General features: G+C 52.3%; 1 protein-coding gene across 2 annotated transcripts in view; it reads right to left on the reverse strand.

Annotated features, from left to right (window-relative positions):
* CD99L2 (CD99 molecule like 2) overlaps positions 1-16,375 on the reverse strand; it is a 32,122-nt gene extending 15,747 nt beyond the window's left edge. For both annotated transcript variants that reach the window (XM_039381729.1, XM_027716487.2), the window contains exon 1: positions 16,271-16,375. In XM_039381729.1, coding sequence (XP_039237663.1) covers positions 16,271-16,328 — 58 coding nt within the window. In that variant the 5' untranslated portion in view covers positions 16,329-16,375. The remainder of the gene's footprint in view (positions 1-16,270) is intronic.
* Positions 16,376-17,435: the final 1,060 nt, after the last annotated feature.

The raw sequence follows: 17,435 nt of genomic DNA on the forward strand, positions 1-17,435 counted from the left end.
GAACGCGTGGCCCAGCCCACGCAGTGTTTCTCATCGAGCTGAACGATGCCAATGCTCCCCTGCGAGCCCGGAGGAACGGCCAGCAGCAGGCGATGCAGGGAAATCCGTGTGAAATCCGCGGAGAGGGGCATGTGGAAGAGCCTCTTTCTCAGCGCAGCAGGGCTGTGCCAGGCACTCTCAGCCTCCCTCCCTGCCCCACTCCTCCCTTCCCGAAGTATTTCCCTCTCGGGCCTTATTGCTGGTGAAATATTGGCACTGTGAGGCAGGCAATGCCCTCCTGCTCCGACAGGGTGAAGTCACAGGGCTAACAAGCAGTCTGTCAGTGCAAAGGAGCAAAGTAAGGAACACACAAGACCATCCACAGCTCTGAAAAGCACCTGCCCAGCTCCAGCACTTGCACAGGGGGCTGCCAAGCCACCAACATCCCTGATGAGACCCGACACAATCATCACTGCTGTGGCCAACTGTCCCAGGCTTGTCAGTCTGACAACTTCATGCAGTCTCCCTTTCCCAGCACAGCTTTTTTCCCCAGTCTTTACTGGATTTTCAGGAACCAACAGGGCCCCGTCGTTCTCATCCTTCTGTTTTAAACTGTACTTAAAAATAGGTGGAAGGGGAAGCCCACGTCGCGCCTCTGGCAGGATGAGAAGCATTACAAACCCGGCTGGGGGAAGCGCACTGTCGCTGTGATAGCTGGCAGGAGGGATGAGGTGGCAGCACCAACTCACATTGGTATGCCAGGAACCACCCCTTCCCTCTCCCTCGCTCCCTCTGCTCTCCATGATTAAGTAAATATTAAGGCACTGACTTGCTGCACACCAAGCCCTGTGTTAGCACATCCACCCTGAGCTTCACCTTCCGTGGAGGAGCCCAAATACAAAGTGGGGGAGTGGACACCTGTGAGGTGTGTGCAGCTCACCCATTCTCCTGCTGAAGGGCCGTGGGGCTTGTGGGCCCTGCAGGGAATAAAAGTGTCCCAAAAAATGCCCCCCCACCACCTGGCTTTGGGAGTCTCACCAGATCCACCAGCTGGGAAGCACTTACACCTCCCTGGGTTTGCTGACAGCTCCCCTTGGCATTTCTCCCCGCAGGACACGAGGAGGGTGCCACTTCCAAAAGCACTCTCTGAAGAGCCAACTGGCATGTGAGGGCGCCCAGGTGGGTTAAAGGTGCTCAGGGCTCTCCGTGCTCTCAGGGCTGATGTAATGTCCTGGGCTGGAGCTGCATCCCGGGGGCTTTCCCACACTGGTGGGAGAGGTGTGAATGCTGCCCAGGGGAGGGTTGGAAAAACTGTCAATGCACTGAATTGCCCAGTAAAACCTTCCCAAGGAGCTGCAGTGCTTGGCACAGCCCATTACCCAGGGCTTTCCCACTGCCGTCCAGGGCAGACTGACATCCTTTTCCAGGATTCCCATAGGTGTTGGCAAGGATTAATAATAGATTGCCAGTTAATTGAAGCTGACAACATCTCTATTTCATGCAAAGGATGTTATAGAGACATATTACACCTTTTATGGATCAATAACAGAGCACTGCCGTCACAGGCACGCAAACTCCCCTGCTTGCTCCGACAGATAAGACGGGAACGCTCTCCTCGTTCCTTTATTCCATTATTAAGCAGTAACAAACCCGGCACTTCACAGCCAGACGCTGAAAGCCCCACCAGCTCTTGGTACACATTTACCTTGTGCATGCAGTTCTTTGGGAGGCAGCACTGCTGCTCCCTGCACTGTCCTTTGCAAATCCCTTTGCTCTGGAGCCCTGACACTGCTCTGTCATCACTGGAGGAGTGGGGATCCCAAAACCCATCCTCTGATGGGAACCCACACACAGCACACAGTATCTTTACATTAAGGGTTTATACTTTTCAGGAGAAGCCAGGGCACATTCCTATACACCAGCACTGACAAGCTGCTGAGCTGCAGCAGAGTTTGTCAGTAGTGCCCACACAGCAGTCAGGGTCGTGCATGCCCTGACGTGTCACCTCCCCCACAGGACATCCCTCCACCACCTACAACCTGTTACAGGGCCATAATACCACTGATATGCAAAACCATCCTCTGCTGGTTGCTCAGTGCTGGGGAGCAGTATGGGATCTTCACCAGGGTCAATGACTAGGCTTGTTTGGGGTTTTTTTCCCCGACCTTTGCAATGAGTCCTTGGAGGAACTCTGCTCTCTGGCTGCTCAGAGAAAACGCACATCCCCAAGGGTAGCTGGGGGTGACTCAAGCCCTGTGTGCCACCAGCCAAGGGCACTGAAGCATCCGTGGGTCTGCAGCTCTGCGCTGGGGGGAAACAGGCAAATGAGATGTTTACCACATTGTTCTTTAATCTGACAATCCGAAGAGACCAAGCTGGGACATGGTACCTAATATGAAACCCCCAATCCCAGCATGGGGAGATGGGGGGACCCCAAGGCTGCAGCTGTGCCAGGCAGAAGCTGCAGAACAGGGGTGAGAGTTATGGCTGAGCCAGTGCTGCAGATTCTCCCGCCTCTTGCTGAGTCCCCTCGCCTTGCCGGGGGTATTTTTAATCAGAGCTAGCTGCTCTTTGAAGGTAGAAGGGTTTTGTGCCTTAATGTATTCTCTCCTCATTATTTTCTGTAGCAGGCAGCTCAAACGCACAATTGTACTCGTCAGCTTTTTAGTTTTTACAATTATATATATATTCTAATTAAGCCCCACTGTTTGACAAAGCTTGAATTACAGTATCATAATTCACACCCAGTATATTGCCAGGCCGTCTGCAGCACTCGGAGCGAGGTGTATTCCATTTTTAGCGCCAGCCCACGGATCTCTTTGTGCAATATATATGTGTTTAGCTTCCCTGGGAATTGAGAGCCTGCGACGGTGCGAGATTGACAGCCCGGGAGATTACGGGAGAATGCAAAGCAGGTACAAGGGCAGCGCAAAGTAATTCCAACTGCCTGACTTTCATGCATCTACCTGAGGAGCAACGTGGCAGGTGGGAGAGCAGGAGGAAAGCAGGAAAGTGCGTGCTGAGGTAACCCAAAAGGGTCTCTCCAGTGACCAACCTGACCTTTTCGGCTCCACGTTGTGATGTCGGCACACGCAGGTGGTTCCCTGATGCTGGGGGCACCCACAGCTGTGCTGGGACCTCTGGGCAGGTCACTGGGGATGGGGTTTGGGTGCAGAGCTGTGTTACTGGGGCTGGACTGAATCCTTGCAGGGGAGTTTCTGCTGTCTCAGCAAAGATACAGTCCCAAAGGTCTGTGGGGAGTAAATGGCTGCTCCTCTGCGGGCACAGGTCTGCCCTGCAGCAGCTGAGGTGTCTCTGGCAGCACTGGGGGTCCCCAGGGACCTCTCCTGGTGCAGGTGAAGGCAGAACACAGCCGGCCAGAGCAGTGATCCTGGTCAGCAGAGAGCAGAGTTTCAGACTCGCCAACACTCTCCACCACTGCTGTCTCGGCACCGGCCCCAGCCACTGCCAATGTGTGAGAAATTTACTTGCAAGTGCCAAGCTTCTTGCAAATCTCAAATCCTTATTGACTGCTAAGGCCAAAGCTCAGTTCCACGTGTGTAGGGAGAGCAGTGCTCCTCAGAGCTGAGATGTCACAGTCTCTGGGAGCAGCGCTGGTGGGGCACGTGGCTAAGGGCAGCTTCACTGCAGCTGCACTGCTCTCTGGAGACAGGCCAGGCTGCCCCCTCAGCACAGACATCCTCCTCAAGGTAGTTTTGCCTTGAAAAGCAGACTCTGAACTTCCTCCAGCTCCTCAGCTGCTGGCAGGGAAGACTGGCTGCCCAGAGACATGCCCTGCACAAACAAGCCGTTGGCAGCCCGCCGGAGCAAGGGGTGGCAGGGCTCTGCTGGGAAGCAAAGTGGGGGAGAAACTCAGGCCCCTGCATCTGCCACAGCAGTGGGACCAACAGCTAATGCCAGGGGTACATCATCCCATCTGGGGCACGGCCAGGCAAGAGCAGGGAGACACAGCCCCTGGCTGGGATGACCCCTGCTTCTCGTGGGGGATGAGGGAATGCTGCTGTCCTTGTTCTCTATTCCCAGCGAAACATTTTGATTTCCAGAAGTACTAATCAAAAATCGCTCTTGATTATGGCAAAAACAACCTCTGCTGAATTTTTTTTTTTTAATGCAATTAACAAGGGTATATGGTAATTCTAAGCAATCTCGCTCTTGAGATTAAAGGAAAGCCTGCCAGGAAGCACATGAATAAAGCTTTAAGATGAGAATTTGCATAATGAAGACTTTCTCTTTGTGGAGGGACTGACAGTGGTTGTGTTTGAAACCTATTAACAGAAATGCCTAAAAGCCTCTGCTACAGCCATGGCGCTGCTGCCCTGACCCATGCTGGCTCCATCACCTACGCTGCCCTCCCTGCTGACAGATCCCCACGGGAATCTCAGCTCCACAAGAATCCCAGTTCTGCCCTGTCCTCTGACTGGGCACCTGGGACGGGGCAGGACAGGCAGTGTGGCCCCAGTGTGAGCTCTGCTGGCTGCAGCTCAGGGCAATACACCTCGCCTGGGCTCTGAGCCACAGCACAACGCTGAGGTTCTGCACGCCGGGGCAGCCGGATGAAAAGCAGGTGTCTGTTGGAATTTGATTTCAAGGCTTGCTTGGAATAATTTAAATTATTCGGTGGCAGCACACGATACACTCTACAGCCAGCAGGAGTGATGGAGCTGGTGAGGAAAATGCGACCAGCAAAACCAGTCTGCATCTGGTGGGCTCCAGGCTCCTCAGCGGACACCAGCAGCACCATGAGGTGGGGCCAGGCCAAAAGGCCTCCTTGGTGAGCAGGTGAGCCCTCGCTGGGAGCTGCCCTGCCAGGGGCTGGACCTTCAGGGGACACAGTGCCCATCCACCCTGCACCCTGCTGAAGGCTGCACAAAGCTCTGAGCACATTTTCTCCCCACCTGGGGTGAAAGGACAGACCTCCAGGCTGCTTCCAAAGCACCTGAAGAAGCAGCACCACCCCTCATGCCCTGCTGTGTCCCACAGCCCCGGGAGAGCAGCCAGTGGCTCAGCCTCTGCTGCCACGGCCACACCAGGAGCTGCCAGCAGGTCCCTCTGCAGAGACCAGACAAAAAACACAGCAGGGAGGAGTTTCTCATCTGCTGCCATCTCGCACAGCCTTTCTCACTCCTCCACAGCAAGATTTAAAACCCCAGAGGGAAGCGCCCTCGACTTCTCTTTCCCAACAGCTGCATCTGGTAACCGGCTCAGAGAGCCCGCTGTATGTACCATGGAGGCTGCAAGGAAATCCTGAAAGCTGAGGGCTAAGGACCAGTGCTGGCCTCTTCTTCTTGAATACTGCCACGTGAGCAGATCCCCTGCTCCAGACCTGTCTGCAGGAGGATGACCTTTGCCAGCAGGTTGGTCATTCCCCAGCATCGTCCTTCTTTAACCAACGGCAGCTCCCGCCACCAAACCCACCAGCCTCCACCACCAAACCCAACAGCCTCCACCACCAAACCCAACAGCCTCCACCACCAAACCCAACAGCCTCCACCACCAAAACCAACAGCCTCCACCCACACCCAGATGGCTCCCAAAGGGGCAGAAAGCACCCTCAGTCCAGAGGTGTTTCTTCATGCTGAACTCTCATCCCAACATACTCCTTTATCTCAGTGTTTCTCTTTTACTTGATTCTTCCAGTCCCACTCAAGCTGGTGGCAATTACTGTATTTCCACATTTTATTAAAAAGACAAGACAAGAAAGGCTATTGGCAGAGTGGCTCAGTTGCTGCCACTTGATTTTGATTTTCCAGCCAGCGTGGGGCTGCCAGCTCGGAGCCTGCAGGAGCATGGCAAAGAGGTCTTTCTCCACATCCCAGTCTGTGACAGAGCAAACTCTGTGTCGGTGTGTCACGGAGCTAAAGCTGGGGGGGGGGGGGCCTGCAGGCACCAGCTGGCCACGAGACACTGCGGCTCTGCTGGAGACACCCTAATCCTGGGCTGACGTACTGAGTGCCCGTGGGCAGCCACACAACATCTGTCTGGGGGGGTGCCCATCCCAGGGCCTGCACCACAGGTCATGGCCCGTCAGCCACTGCCACGCAGTGTGACAGGGGTTGGTGTAACAGCAGCAGGGCCATGGAGGAGCCCCAGTGCCTGGGGACCATCCTGTCATTGCAGGCTGGTTGGGCACGGGCTGCAGCCCCCGTGTTTGTGGCACAGTGAAGGGCCCTTGCATCACCTTTAATGTGATTCCCACCCCACCCTTTGGGGACAATCCTAAGGAGGAGTATGGATGCATCACATCACCCTCACCAGCAAGCTCTGTGCAGAGACCACTGAGCTGATCTGCTGGATGAAGGTGTCTGATCCCTGAGAGGCTGCTGGACTGGAGCCCTCAGCTCCAAGGGAGACCAGCAAGCCCCTGACCCATTTATGCACCCCAGATTCCACAAAAGCAACCAGCCAGAGGAGTCCCCCTACCACAGAGAGACAAACACCTCTGGGTGCCGGCAGCGACTCTCAACAGCTCAGAGGGAAAAGCAAAGGGTGTCACAACCACAGCCAGGAAAGGCTTCACGTGGGGGTTTCCCTTGAAATGCCCCAGACCAGCAGCCACTGGCCAGGTCTGCCCCATCTCTGGCTCCACAGCACCGCCCTCTCTCTAACCCCACATGAAACAAACGTTTCACCATCTCTTCCATCCCAGCATGGTCAGAGAGCAGGTAGCCCTGCTCTGGCAAAGCACAAGATGCCAATCGAAACAGTTTTTTTTCAGCATCAGCACTCAAAGCTTTCCAGGTTTCCAGGGCACTCTGCCATCTCTGCACACAGACTGGGTGATGTTTTCTAAGCAACTTTATTATGGTAACTGTTTTTTGAGGTTTGTGTCGGAGAGGGCTCTACCACAGCAGAGCCACTGCCAAAACCTGCTTTCAATTAGTCCCAGATGAATTGCATCAGGAGCAAAAGGCTGAAAAGTTTGGAGCACAAATATTTAAGGTTCCTCCCCTTCTGGGGAATGCTTGAGCCCAGTTGTACCTGTGATGAGGATGGGATGATGCTCAGCTTTCTGTGCCTGGGCTGGGTACTGAGACATTCCAGCCAAGGACTAAGGAGGGCAAGGGGAGCTCAGGCTGTGCCAGCTCTCACAGGAGCTCTGCAAACCTCTGGCCCTCTTTGGGACTCTGGGAAAATGTGCCAGGTAACTCTCAATACCTCAGAGGTGCATCTGATGAGAAAGGGAGTTGTTTTTCCTTTTCACTTTTTTGCTGTTTGTTTGGGATTTTTTTAAGAAAGAAAAATTTATTGTACCCAAAGGGAAAAGGATGTGGACAGCATAATCTTTTTATTCCCAGGCACCAACCACTTTGCAAGTGGCAGAGGGGAAATTAGCACTGACCCCACTGCACAGCATAGAGAGTGGTTAAAGGTGACTTTTTCAATGATGGAAAAAACAACAGTGTCACCCTGGGTTCAGGTTTGTCCCTGCCAGATGCACTCTGCAGGTGTCTGCTGGATAGCTGGATTACTGCTCTGGCAGCAAGGGAAGGGGAGATGTGGAGGTGCTGTGACCCTGCTGCTAAGCAGGCATCAGCCTGTTTTCCCCCTAGACAGGCATGGTCCAATCCAGTGCTGCTGAGAACCAGTCCTGCCTGGGAAAGACAGCTCAGGAGCACAAGGCAGGATATCACACCACTTTGGGAGCAGCCTTGGCACGTCCTGTGCCCAAGTGTGCTGCCTCCAGCTTTTACCCAGCCTTATCAGGTATAGGGTGGGAAACACTGGCCCCAACTCACTTGGTTTGTGATTCTGAGACAAGGTCAAAAAACTCAGCAAGTTCCTTTTCCTCCTATAAGCGTGGGTGCAGGGCTGAAAACTGGGGGTGTGCTGGTTTGTGCAGGGATAGAGCTAATTTTCTTTACAGCAGCTAGTATGGGACTGTGGTTTGGGTTTGTTCTGAGAACACTGCTGATAACTCAGGGCTGTTTTCATTATCACTGAACAGTCCCTATGCAGAGCCAAGGCCTTTTCTGCTCCTCACTCCACCCTACCAGCAAGGGGCTGGGAGTGCAAAGGAGTTGGGAGGGGACACAGCTGGGAGAGCTGACCCCAGCTACCCAAGGGATATCCCAGAACATATGGGTCATGCTCAGCATATAAAGCTGGGGAGAAGGAAGTGGGGTACACTTGGACTGATGGTGTTTGTCTTCCCAAGTCATCATTACATGGGATAGAGCCCTGCTGTCCTGGGGATGGCTGAACACCTGCCTGTCCTGGGGAAAGGGTGAATGAATACCTTGTTTGCTTTGCTTGTGCATGTGGCTTTTGCTTTACCTACGAAGTGTCTATCTCAACCCACAAGTTTTCTCACTTTTGCCTTTCTGATTCTCTTCCCTATCCCAATATGGGGAAAGTGAGTGAGCAACTGCGTGGGGCTGAGTTGCAAGCTGGGATTAAACTATAACAGCTGCTTCCATGTTTTCCTGCCTGCTGTCCACCTAGAAAGATTATGATGTACGTTCACATTTTAGTCACTTGATTTCTGCTTACACATTAAATAATGTCTATGAATTTGCCTAGGGCCAAATATGCCTGTTTATCAACCAGACAAAAAATTGTCATGAAAGCATTTTGTTCATAACCCAGTGCAGAACAACTGATGACAAAGTCTGTGATGTAGGAGCCCAGAGAAAACTGAAGCGAGAGATTAAATCCTTATCACCTGATTCCCCATGGAAAAAGATTGTTCTCATCAGATAAAGATCAAGAGAAGATGCTGTAGTTAAAAGTAGGTAAATAGGGAATTGTGTGGTAAAAATGCTGGTTCATCACTTGGGATGTGATGCTCCTGTCATACCGTGCTACTCAGAAGCAGAGCAATAGTGGGAATGAAGACTTGGGCAATGCTGACAGATGGAGGGAGGCTCTGGGAGAGCATGGGGGGCTCAGCCTTCTCCTCTGGCTGAGGGCATCTGTCTGCCCTGTCACCACAGCTGCACTGTGGGGCTCCCGCCTGGCTGTGCTGTCCCTGCATCCCTGCCTTCCCACAGCACCTTCCCGTGCAAGCATAGGGTATCTGGGTCAGGTGGGGGGTAGTTGAGACTCCAGCCCCTGCTGCTTGCTGTCTGTACCCTCCTCCTCCTCCTCCCTCACTCCTGCTCTCCCCCTGTTCTGGGTCATTTGGCTCTGCTGCTCCCAGAGCATCCCAGATCCAGGCAGTGCTGCCATGGGAAGGAGCCAGCATGGAGAGACAGCAGGGTAGGGGGCTGCACCCACCAAATAGGAGGCAGCAGCAGAGATCTGCTGGAGATAATTTTGAGCAGGTGGTGCAGGAACTGGTGGTGATTTTTAACCACCCAGCCAGCAGCTGTGAGACCACCCCTCTTGGCTCGCCCACAGAGAGGGAAGCTGTGCCACATCCCTCAGCCTTTTGCACAAGCTCATTTTCAATAACATGAGTTTGGTTCCTTGCTTTCATAGAGCACTTTGGAGAAGCCCCTGAGAAGTGGAGTTTGGGGTGTTTATCCAGCTTTTGCTATCTCCTGTACCCAGCACAGGCTGTGTCCCTATCACCAAGGGAACAAGTGCTGTATAATCAGAGCACCCTGTGCTATTGATGGAGCATGAAATAATTTAAACATAAAACTAGGAGCTCCCTGAGTTGAAAGAGAAATCCACTAACAGGTCTCTTGCTCTCTCTGACCCTACTTGTGGAGGAAATAGCACCAACACTTACAAACCCAACTGTTTGTAAACTGTTACTTTAATTCAAGTGTTGTGGCTCTCAGATTTTCTCTGTGAAAGTATCTATATAGTTCACTCAGTTAAGACCATCATTACAAAAAAGAAAGAAGGAATACACTTTCTTTTCAAATATATGTTTAACCTCAATTAAAAATGCTCGATTTTCTGCATGAGGCCAAAGACACATTTGGGGAGCTGTGGCTGCTTTTAAAAGGACCGATGAGCTCAAAGCTTAGTGGTGTCCAGTGGAAATAACAAATTCCAGTTTCCTGGCAAATATTACACAGAAACTGCATGGCATGGGCTCAGTGTCTCTTGACAGAGTGTGAGACAGTCTGTCACCAGCAGCAGTAGCTGGTGCTCAGTGAGCAGGGCCAGGCTGAACACCCACCCCAGATGAAGCTCCTGGGGCAGAACCCAGGCTGTGGCTGGGTCACAAAGCAGGGATTTGCCTGGGGGTGAGTGGGGACTCAGGGCAGGCTTGCACCAGCTGGAAGCATCACACTGAATGGGATGCTTTGTGTTTGGGGGGATGCAATCTCTTATGCCCAGTGCTGCATTGGCATCAAGGTGCATGGGGATTTTAGTTCGGAAATGAGGAGGAATTGCTTCACAGAAAGGGTGGTTAAACATTGGACTGCCCCCCCTCCCCCCCGAGAGCTGCTGGACTCACAGTCCCTGGAGGTGTTTAAGAAAAGACTGGATGAGGCACTTAGTGCTGTGGTCTAATTGACACGGCTGTGGTCAGTGAAAGGCTGGACTCAGTGATCTCAGAGGTCTTTTCCAACCTAATTGATTCTTTCTGTGATTATCTAGCCAAAAGAACTTCCAGGGTGGGAAAATGTGCTGGGCAAAGGGGAAGTTTCACCAATTCTGGGTCTGCCTACCTCTTCAGTCTCTGTAATGGAAATTATGCAAAGCTCCAAGAGGAAGGCTATGTGCCAGATGGCAGGATGGGACCTGGGAAGGTTTTTTCTCCAAATTTAGGTAGAGGTACTCTACATTAGTCTGGTATTAGCTTAGCTCAGATTTTATTGTCTGGAAAGATGTCCCAAGTCCTGCAGTAGCAGGGACACCTGAATGGAGGTGGTTGGTCACCACAGAGATTCATGTTCCACCAAGCTGCTTGCTTTCATCCCACATGGAGATCATACAGAAATCTGACACAGAGATTTTCCCCAAGCTCCTACTCCTAAAGCACACTTTTGACAGCACACAATGCTTTATGGTCATAGGTTATTATGCTGTTCAAAATCTTATCACATATCTAACATCTCTTGTGCAGCATGAGCACCTCCTTTGCCGCTCACAGCTGGGGCTGGAAACATCTTCTGGATGTTCAGCTTTTGCCTCTTGCCTTCCCAGAGCCAGGGCTGTGGTTATCCCTAAACACCCAACCTGGAGCACATCCTTCTGAAGTGGGATTTCAGTAAGATTATTCCAACTTTGACAAGTTCTTTCTACCCAGACTTCTTTGCGCATGGGCAAATAGTGCATTTCAAAGGGCAAGCAAAATGCTGAGCAGCTCTCTTTTCCCAGCACTTTGTTTCCTGGAGCCAACCCTGTGCCAGCCTGTGGAGCCTTCCAACAACAGAGAGATGCTGTTCCCAGCGTCCCTCTTCCCTGTCTGAGCCACTGCCTCCAAAATCCTGCCAAGGCCTCTGGTTTTGCTTGTTTTGGCTGTTTTACACATACGTGCTGTGACAGCACTGGATCCCTACAGAAACTTGGCCATCTCCTTCCCTGAAGGTGCTGCTCCTGTGGTTGGGTATCTCAGGGAAGAGGAGCTCACACTCAGCATCAGCTTTCTGCCTGTGGCCCCAGTTCTCCTTCCACAATAAGTTTCTGTGTTTCCTAGACAAGGTTGAAAAGCAATGAAAAAGGATTTTGGAGTCACTGCAAGGCAGTTTTGTAAATCTGCATTAGCATTAACTTCATCCCCATCGTGCCAGCAGGCTGAGCTCTCAGATCAAACCCAAATCTGACCCTGAACAACTCCACTGAAATCCCTGTGAGTGTACAGGCAGTGTTCTCCTCTCTCTTTGCCACAGCTGACGGGCTTGTATCAGGACTTTCTGTTTCCTCCTCAAAAGCACTGCTCCCTCAGAAATCACGTTCCCGTGCCCACATCCCAAATCACAGCTAGTGACTCCAGCATCTGGATCCCCAACTTTGAAGTCTCCTTTTCAAAGTCCTTTCATGTTCTGCGTTTTGATGTGCCACGTTTGTCTTCTCCCATTTTTCCTCTATTCAAGCTCTTCCACCGATCGTGAATTTCAATCGGATTACAAAGGAATTATTGCAAAGCTTTTCGCCTTGCCATCAACGTTATGTAGTTTATTAAACATATGTTTTGTTATTAGAGTGGCTTCAGAAGCACTGTCTAATAAAACCCCAGTTTTTCCTTTAGTTAATTGTAAAGTCAATGCCTTAAACCTCCGAGACATATTTTTCCAAGGAGAAACAAATTTGTTTTTAAACCAAGCAGTGCTAAAAGTTTATTCCAGTCAACTCAGGAGATCAATAGACACTTCTGTTTTATGTGCTTTAAGGGCTGAAATGGTTGCAACAGATGTAAGGAAAAAAATCACATTTTTGTAGAGGGGAAAAAAATCCCAAGAGTTAAACAGCCATTTCCGAGCACAGACATCACTAGGCTGATAGAAGAAAAAACTTCAAAATACAAGCAGAAGTATGAAAATTAATTATTTCCATAGCTATGTACACAAATATCTGGGCATGGCACATTTAATTAATGCATATTTGTTCAAAGATCAGAGATAATTTTTAAGAAAACCAATTTGGCTTCTCCTGCTTTGTCATATGCGCTAAAGACACTATCAAAGTAAAAATTATACTTTAAATGTATTACTTTGACTCGCTGCTGATACCTAATAATTATAACTTTAATAACATAATAATGTATTATAATAAAGATTTTTAGCAGCTTTACACAATGCTGCTATCTCCTTCAGTTTTGCCAACAACACCAAACCAAGCCTTTATCTTCTACTCCAAATAATTCCTCCCTGAAACTCTCCCAGTACATCTCTGGTGAGTGACCCTGGCAAGCGATGGGCACAGAGATGGAGGGTCACTTGGCACCAGCACCCCCTTTTCTGCCAACTGCATCCATGGCTGCCCACTGCAGAGTCTGGACACCTAAAAAAACACCTGGGAAAGAGATGGCTCCTTTCTGCTTTCTCCATGCTCTCAGCTGGGCACCGTCATGCCAAGCCAGCCCAGAGGAGGCGCCTGCAGTGACTGCAGCCATCTGTGTAACAGTTATATATAGCTAATTATACTGTCTGGTATTACTTTCACATTTAAGTAATTATTGTAATTGCTGGTGGGATACTGTAGTCACACTCGAGAGGAGAGGTGATCTGTGAGATGCTGTCTATGAAGACAGGTGACAACACGAAGAGTGGCTCGTCACTGCTGAGACGGCAACTTTGGAGGACACGCCCAACTGCTCCTGTCTCCGGTTTGTAACGTGAAGCTTTTCTCCAATCTTTTCTCACACAACATAAAGCATAAAATCCTGTACGTGCCCCTTCTGCCTGTCCTGCAAAGGTAACCTTGTGCTCCCTGCAAGAACACTGACCTCAGATGTCTAATTTGTCGTCTTTCCATGAAAACGCATCAATGAACTTCTGTACTGGCTTATCACGAGAGTGAGGACAGGAGAAGGGAAACAAAACAACTGCGGAAAATTCCTTGCTTCACTGTCTTACTGTTTTGCACAAGTATGAGGCTAACCTTGGATGACAAACATAACTACTTTTCTGGAAAAGCCACAGATCTGTGCATTTAAAACATCATGCAACATGCTGGCATAGGGAATGTTTGCCTCTGGCTGCAGCAAAGAGGTTTTGCAGGGTGTTTGGTTTCCTCCACCGCCTCAAAATACTTTAATGCTTCTGCCCCAACCACACTGTGGGAATAAGCCAGAGTTGAGTGGCACTGGGAAACAGTTTGGTGCCCTGTTAGCGATGCCTGTTTCCAGCACTGCACCCGCAGCCAGATTGGTTGTGGAACAGAGGGAGCACAGGAGCTTGGAGGCTCAGACTGATCAGCATAGCTGTGCCCAATAGTCCACCTGGTGCTGAAGCACACAGTCACGAGTGAGGGAAATGCAGTGGAATTTGATCAAAGAGAAACCAAACCCCTTTTTTTCTCAATTAAAAAGTGGAGTTTGTTCCTGCTTTACTGGACAGGCACAGACAAGACACGTCAGTATTGTGTCAGTGGTGGATCCAGATCCCAGCCACAGGAATCATGCTAAGTACCAATTTTGTTGTTTGTTATCATTAGTTCTTGGTAATTTGTAAACCTTCAAGCTTGCAAGAGACTGGGCTGCCCACCACCCACCTTGGGCAGTGCTAAAGCAACTGTTTCAGGACAAGCAGCCAAAAGAAAAGCCAGGGAATAGAGGCTATGAAGAAGTGTGATCTCTATTGATGCTCTACTGAGGAGATGGGATACAAAGTCCTGCCTCAGAAACCCACTGCCTTCCCACCACCTGTTTTTTTCCTATGGGTACAGGATGATGGCAGGGAGTTTGGACTGGTACCTGAAAGGCCACTTGAGTACTCAGGTGGGGAAGGGCTCCCAAGCCTCTGACAGGGAGCTGCAAAGCTGCTCCAACACGTTTGGGAGAGAGAGAGAGGAAGGAGCAAGCACCCACCCACGAGTTGGGAGAACCACTACCGGGTACCGACACACCGGGGGAGGAACCAGAGACCACGTGGAAAGACTGAAGCCGTGCACCAGGCCCTCGGGTCCGTGTGTCCCGTGTCGGCAGAGCTCTGCACAGGAGTGGTGGCAAGCCCAGAGCCCGCTTACCCTTATACAATGATTGCCATGGAGAGGCAATTTAAAGCAGCTTAGAGAGGAGACGAACTTAATGTTGTTCAATTACCTGTGAAGCCTCACGCTGGCAAGAATGATTTATGGACGTTTCAGTGAAATTCATTTTGATACAAACACAGCCAAGGATATTTAAGAGCTGGACCCTGCAGCCCAGAGCTCCAAAATGAAACAGAACAGCATTTTTGTTTGCCCACATTGCAAAGAGCCGAGAATACAAATAGCTTTAGTGTTGACTAAGCAGACTTTTTTACTATTTTAACATAAATCAGGACTTTATGCACAGTCTCAGCTCAGCCTGTCAATCTGATATCCACCAATTAAAAATGCAGCCGCTAATCTGGTCAGCATAAGCAACTCTGTACCACGCTGTTACCCTTCCAGGTGCACGAGCAGGTAAGTACCAAACACAAACTGAGACTAATTCCAGACTGACTCATGGAAAACCTAATCTAGTCCAACAGCAAAAGCTGTTTGGGGTTCAGTTCACTATTCACTTTGATGATACCCTCTAACCAGCCTGTGTTTGCCAGGTGCCTCCTGGCTAATAGCAGGGGTCTTTTTTAGAAAAACTTTCCCGAGGCCTTTTACATAACTGCCTCTTATTTTCTCTGAATAACCTTTAAAAGGGCCTTTTTTTTTTCTATTTACACAAACAGCTTTTTAAGAATACCTTTTTTTTTAAGGAAACAAAGAGTTGTGGTGAGCTTTGCATTGATTTTAATTCCTCCCTCGCCCTCCTCCCCCCCCCGAAAATAAAGGGTATTTTTTCCCCTATCTTCCTAGTTGCTGTTCAGCTGGGACTGATTTCTGGGTTAGGCTATTCTGATCTGCAGAAATAACAGTGGGACTAAAAAAGAGTGAGGATACAACCAGCAGCCCGACAAATTTGGGTCACACAGAGAATCCGCTAATCCAACAGCTCAGTGAGCACAGAGACAGACCCAAACTCCTTTCCCGATGACTCCATGAATCCCTCTGCTTGGGATTAGCTGAGCCCCAGGCTGCTCCAGCGCTTTATACCTGCAGCATCGCACATTCTAAGCACCGCTGTGACACTGTCACCCGGAGGCAGACGCTGCGCTCCGAGATGTGTTCGTCATCATCACTGACACATAACGCCGGGCTGGAGCCGCCCTACCTGTGGGTACCGGTGCGGGACCGGCCCCATGGCGAGCAGGGGGGACAGAGGCAGGGTCGGCGGGGGCGGGCAGAGCCCAGGGTGGGGGTCGGGAGAAGGACAAGGGACACGGATCGTCTGTGGCCCGGCCCCATGCACAGGCTGGCACCCCGCCATCCGCTGCGGAGTCGGGGTGCAGGGCGCAGGGCGGGGCCCGGGGGGTGCAGACCCCCTACCCGGGGCGATCCCCCGGGGGTGCATCCTCCCAGCCGAGGACCCTCCTCGGGGCGCATCTCCGCGGCCCCGTGAGACCCCGGGGGGAGGCAGCGCGCTGCCGGGGAAAGCATCCCCCGCGAGAAACCCCCGCGGCGGGGATGGGGGTGTGGGTGCGTGGGTGCGACCCCCGCGTCCCCCGGGGGTTCATCCCGCCGGGGTACCCCGGGCGGGGGGCGGGGGGTCCGCCGGGCCTGGGCCGGGCCCGACGCCGCGATCATGCGCAAACCACCCGCGCCGCGCCCCCCGGGGCCCCCCTTCCCCCCGGGCCGCCCCCTCCCGCCGCCGCCCCGCGGTGCCCGCGGCCGGGCCGTGCCCTACCTGCGCCCAGCAGCGCCGACAGGGCCAGGAGCAGCCCCAGGAGGCGGCGGCCGGCCATGGCGCGGCGGGGCTGCGTCTGCCGCGGGCTCGGCTCCCGACTCCGCCGGGGCGGGACGCGCCGGGGATGGGCGGGCGTTCGGCGCCGCCGCCCCCCGCTCCTCCCGCCGGCCCCGCCACGGCGAGGGGGAGACTCCGCGGAGTCCCCGCGGCCCCCCCGGCGGATCGCTGAGCCCCGGCACCCGCCCGCCTCTTCCCCTCGCGGGGAAATCGCGCACCCTCCCGCCGGGCGTGTGCGGGGCTGCTCCGCATCTGCTCATCCGAGCGGGGAGACTCCCCGCGGCAGATAGCGATGGGAAGACGCGCAGGGAACCAGGGAGGGGTTGGGATTGCTGCTGCTGCCGGGATGTGATGGGCGGCGGGGGACCTGCGGCAGCACCCCCGGGGTTTGGGGAGCCCCGTGTGCCCGTGGGCGGGACCCCGGAGCTGCGGGAGCCGCGTGTTCCAGCTGGGCAGTGGCAGAGGTGCAGGGATGGAGCGATGGTGCCTGCGCGTGTGCTCTGCGTCGCTCCAGGGAAAATACGGGGGAAGGAGCTGTTGCAGTTTCACCCTTTAATGCCAAATGTTTAACGTGGAGGTTACGTAGCCATGGAATTGTTGGCTGGAAGCGACCTCTGGAGGTCTCCAGCCCAATGGCCCCCTCGGAGCGGGACCCACGGAGACCAGGTTACATCAATCGAAAACCTCTGAACGCTGCCCCGCCTCCCTGGGTGACCAACGGCCGTGCCGCCCCACTGCCTTGTGAGGAAAATTCTCCTGGGTCCAGTCTGCCCTTCCCATTGACCATCACCCCCAGCTGTGTTGACTTTGTCATCTTAATAACTGCCCTTGAGTAGCCGTAAACTGCCGTTATACCTTCCCTCAGCCGACTCTTCGCCAAAGGAAACAAGCTGCCCCTTGTGCACCAAGTGTTGGACCCTCTTCTCTATAGGTCTTTTGAACGGGGGTAGGGAATTTTATAATAGCACGGTAAATATCTTCTTTGTGATACTTATAGGTTGTTTTGCTACAGAAGAGGGGCTGAGGACGCAGCCTATTTTGTGGAGGAATTCCTGAAGCTTTAGTGGGGACTGAGAGCCTGAAGAAGTGTCTGGGTTATCCCAGTCCC

This window comes from Pipra filicauda, unplaced genomic scaffold, assembly GCF_003945595.2.
Source record: "Pipra filicauda isolate LSUMZ 115617 unplaced genomic scaffold, ASM394559v2 scaffold239_size1682155_pilon, whole genome shotgun sequence".
Classification (NCBI taxonomy): Eukaryota; Metazoa; Chordata; class Aves; order Passeriformes; family Pipridae; genus Pipra; species Pipra filicauda.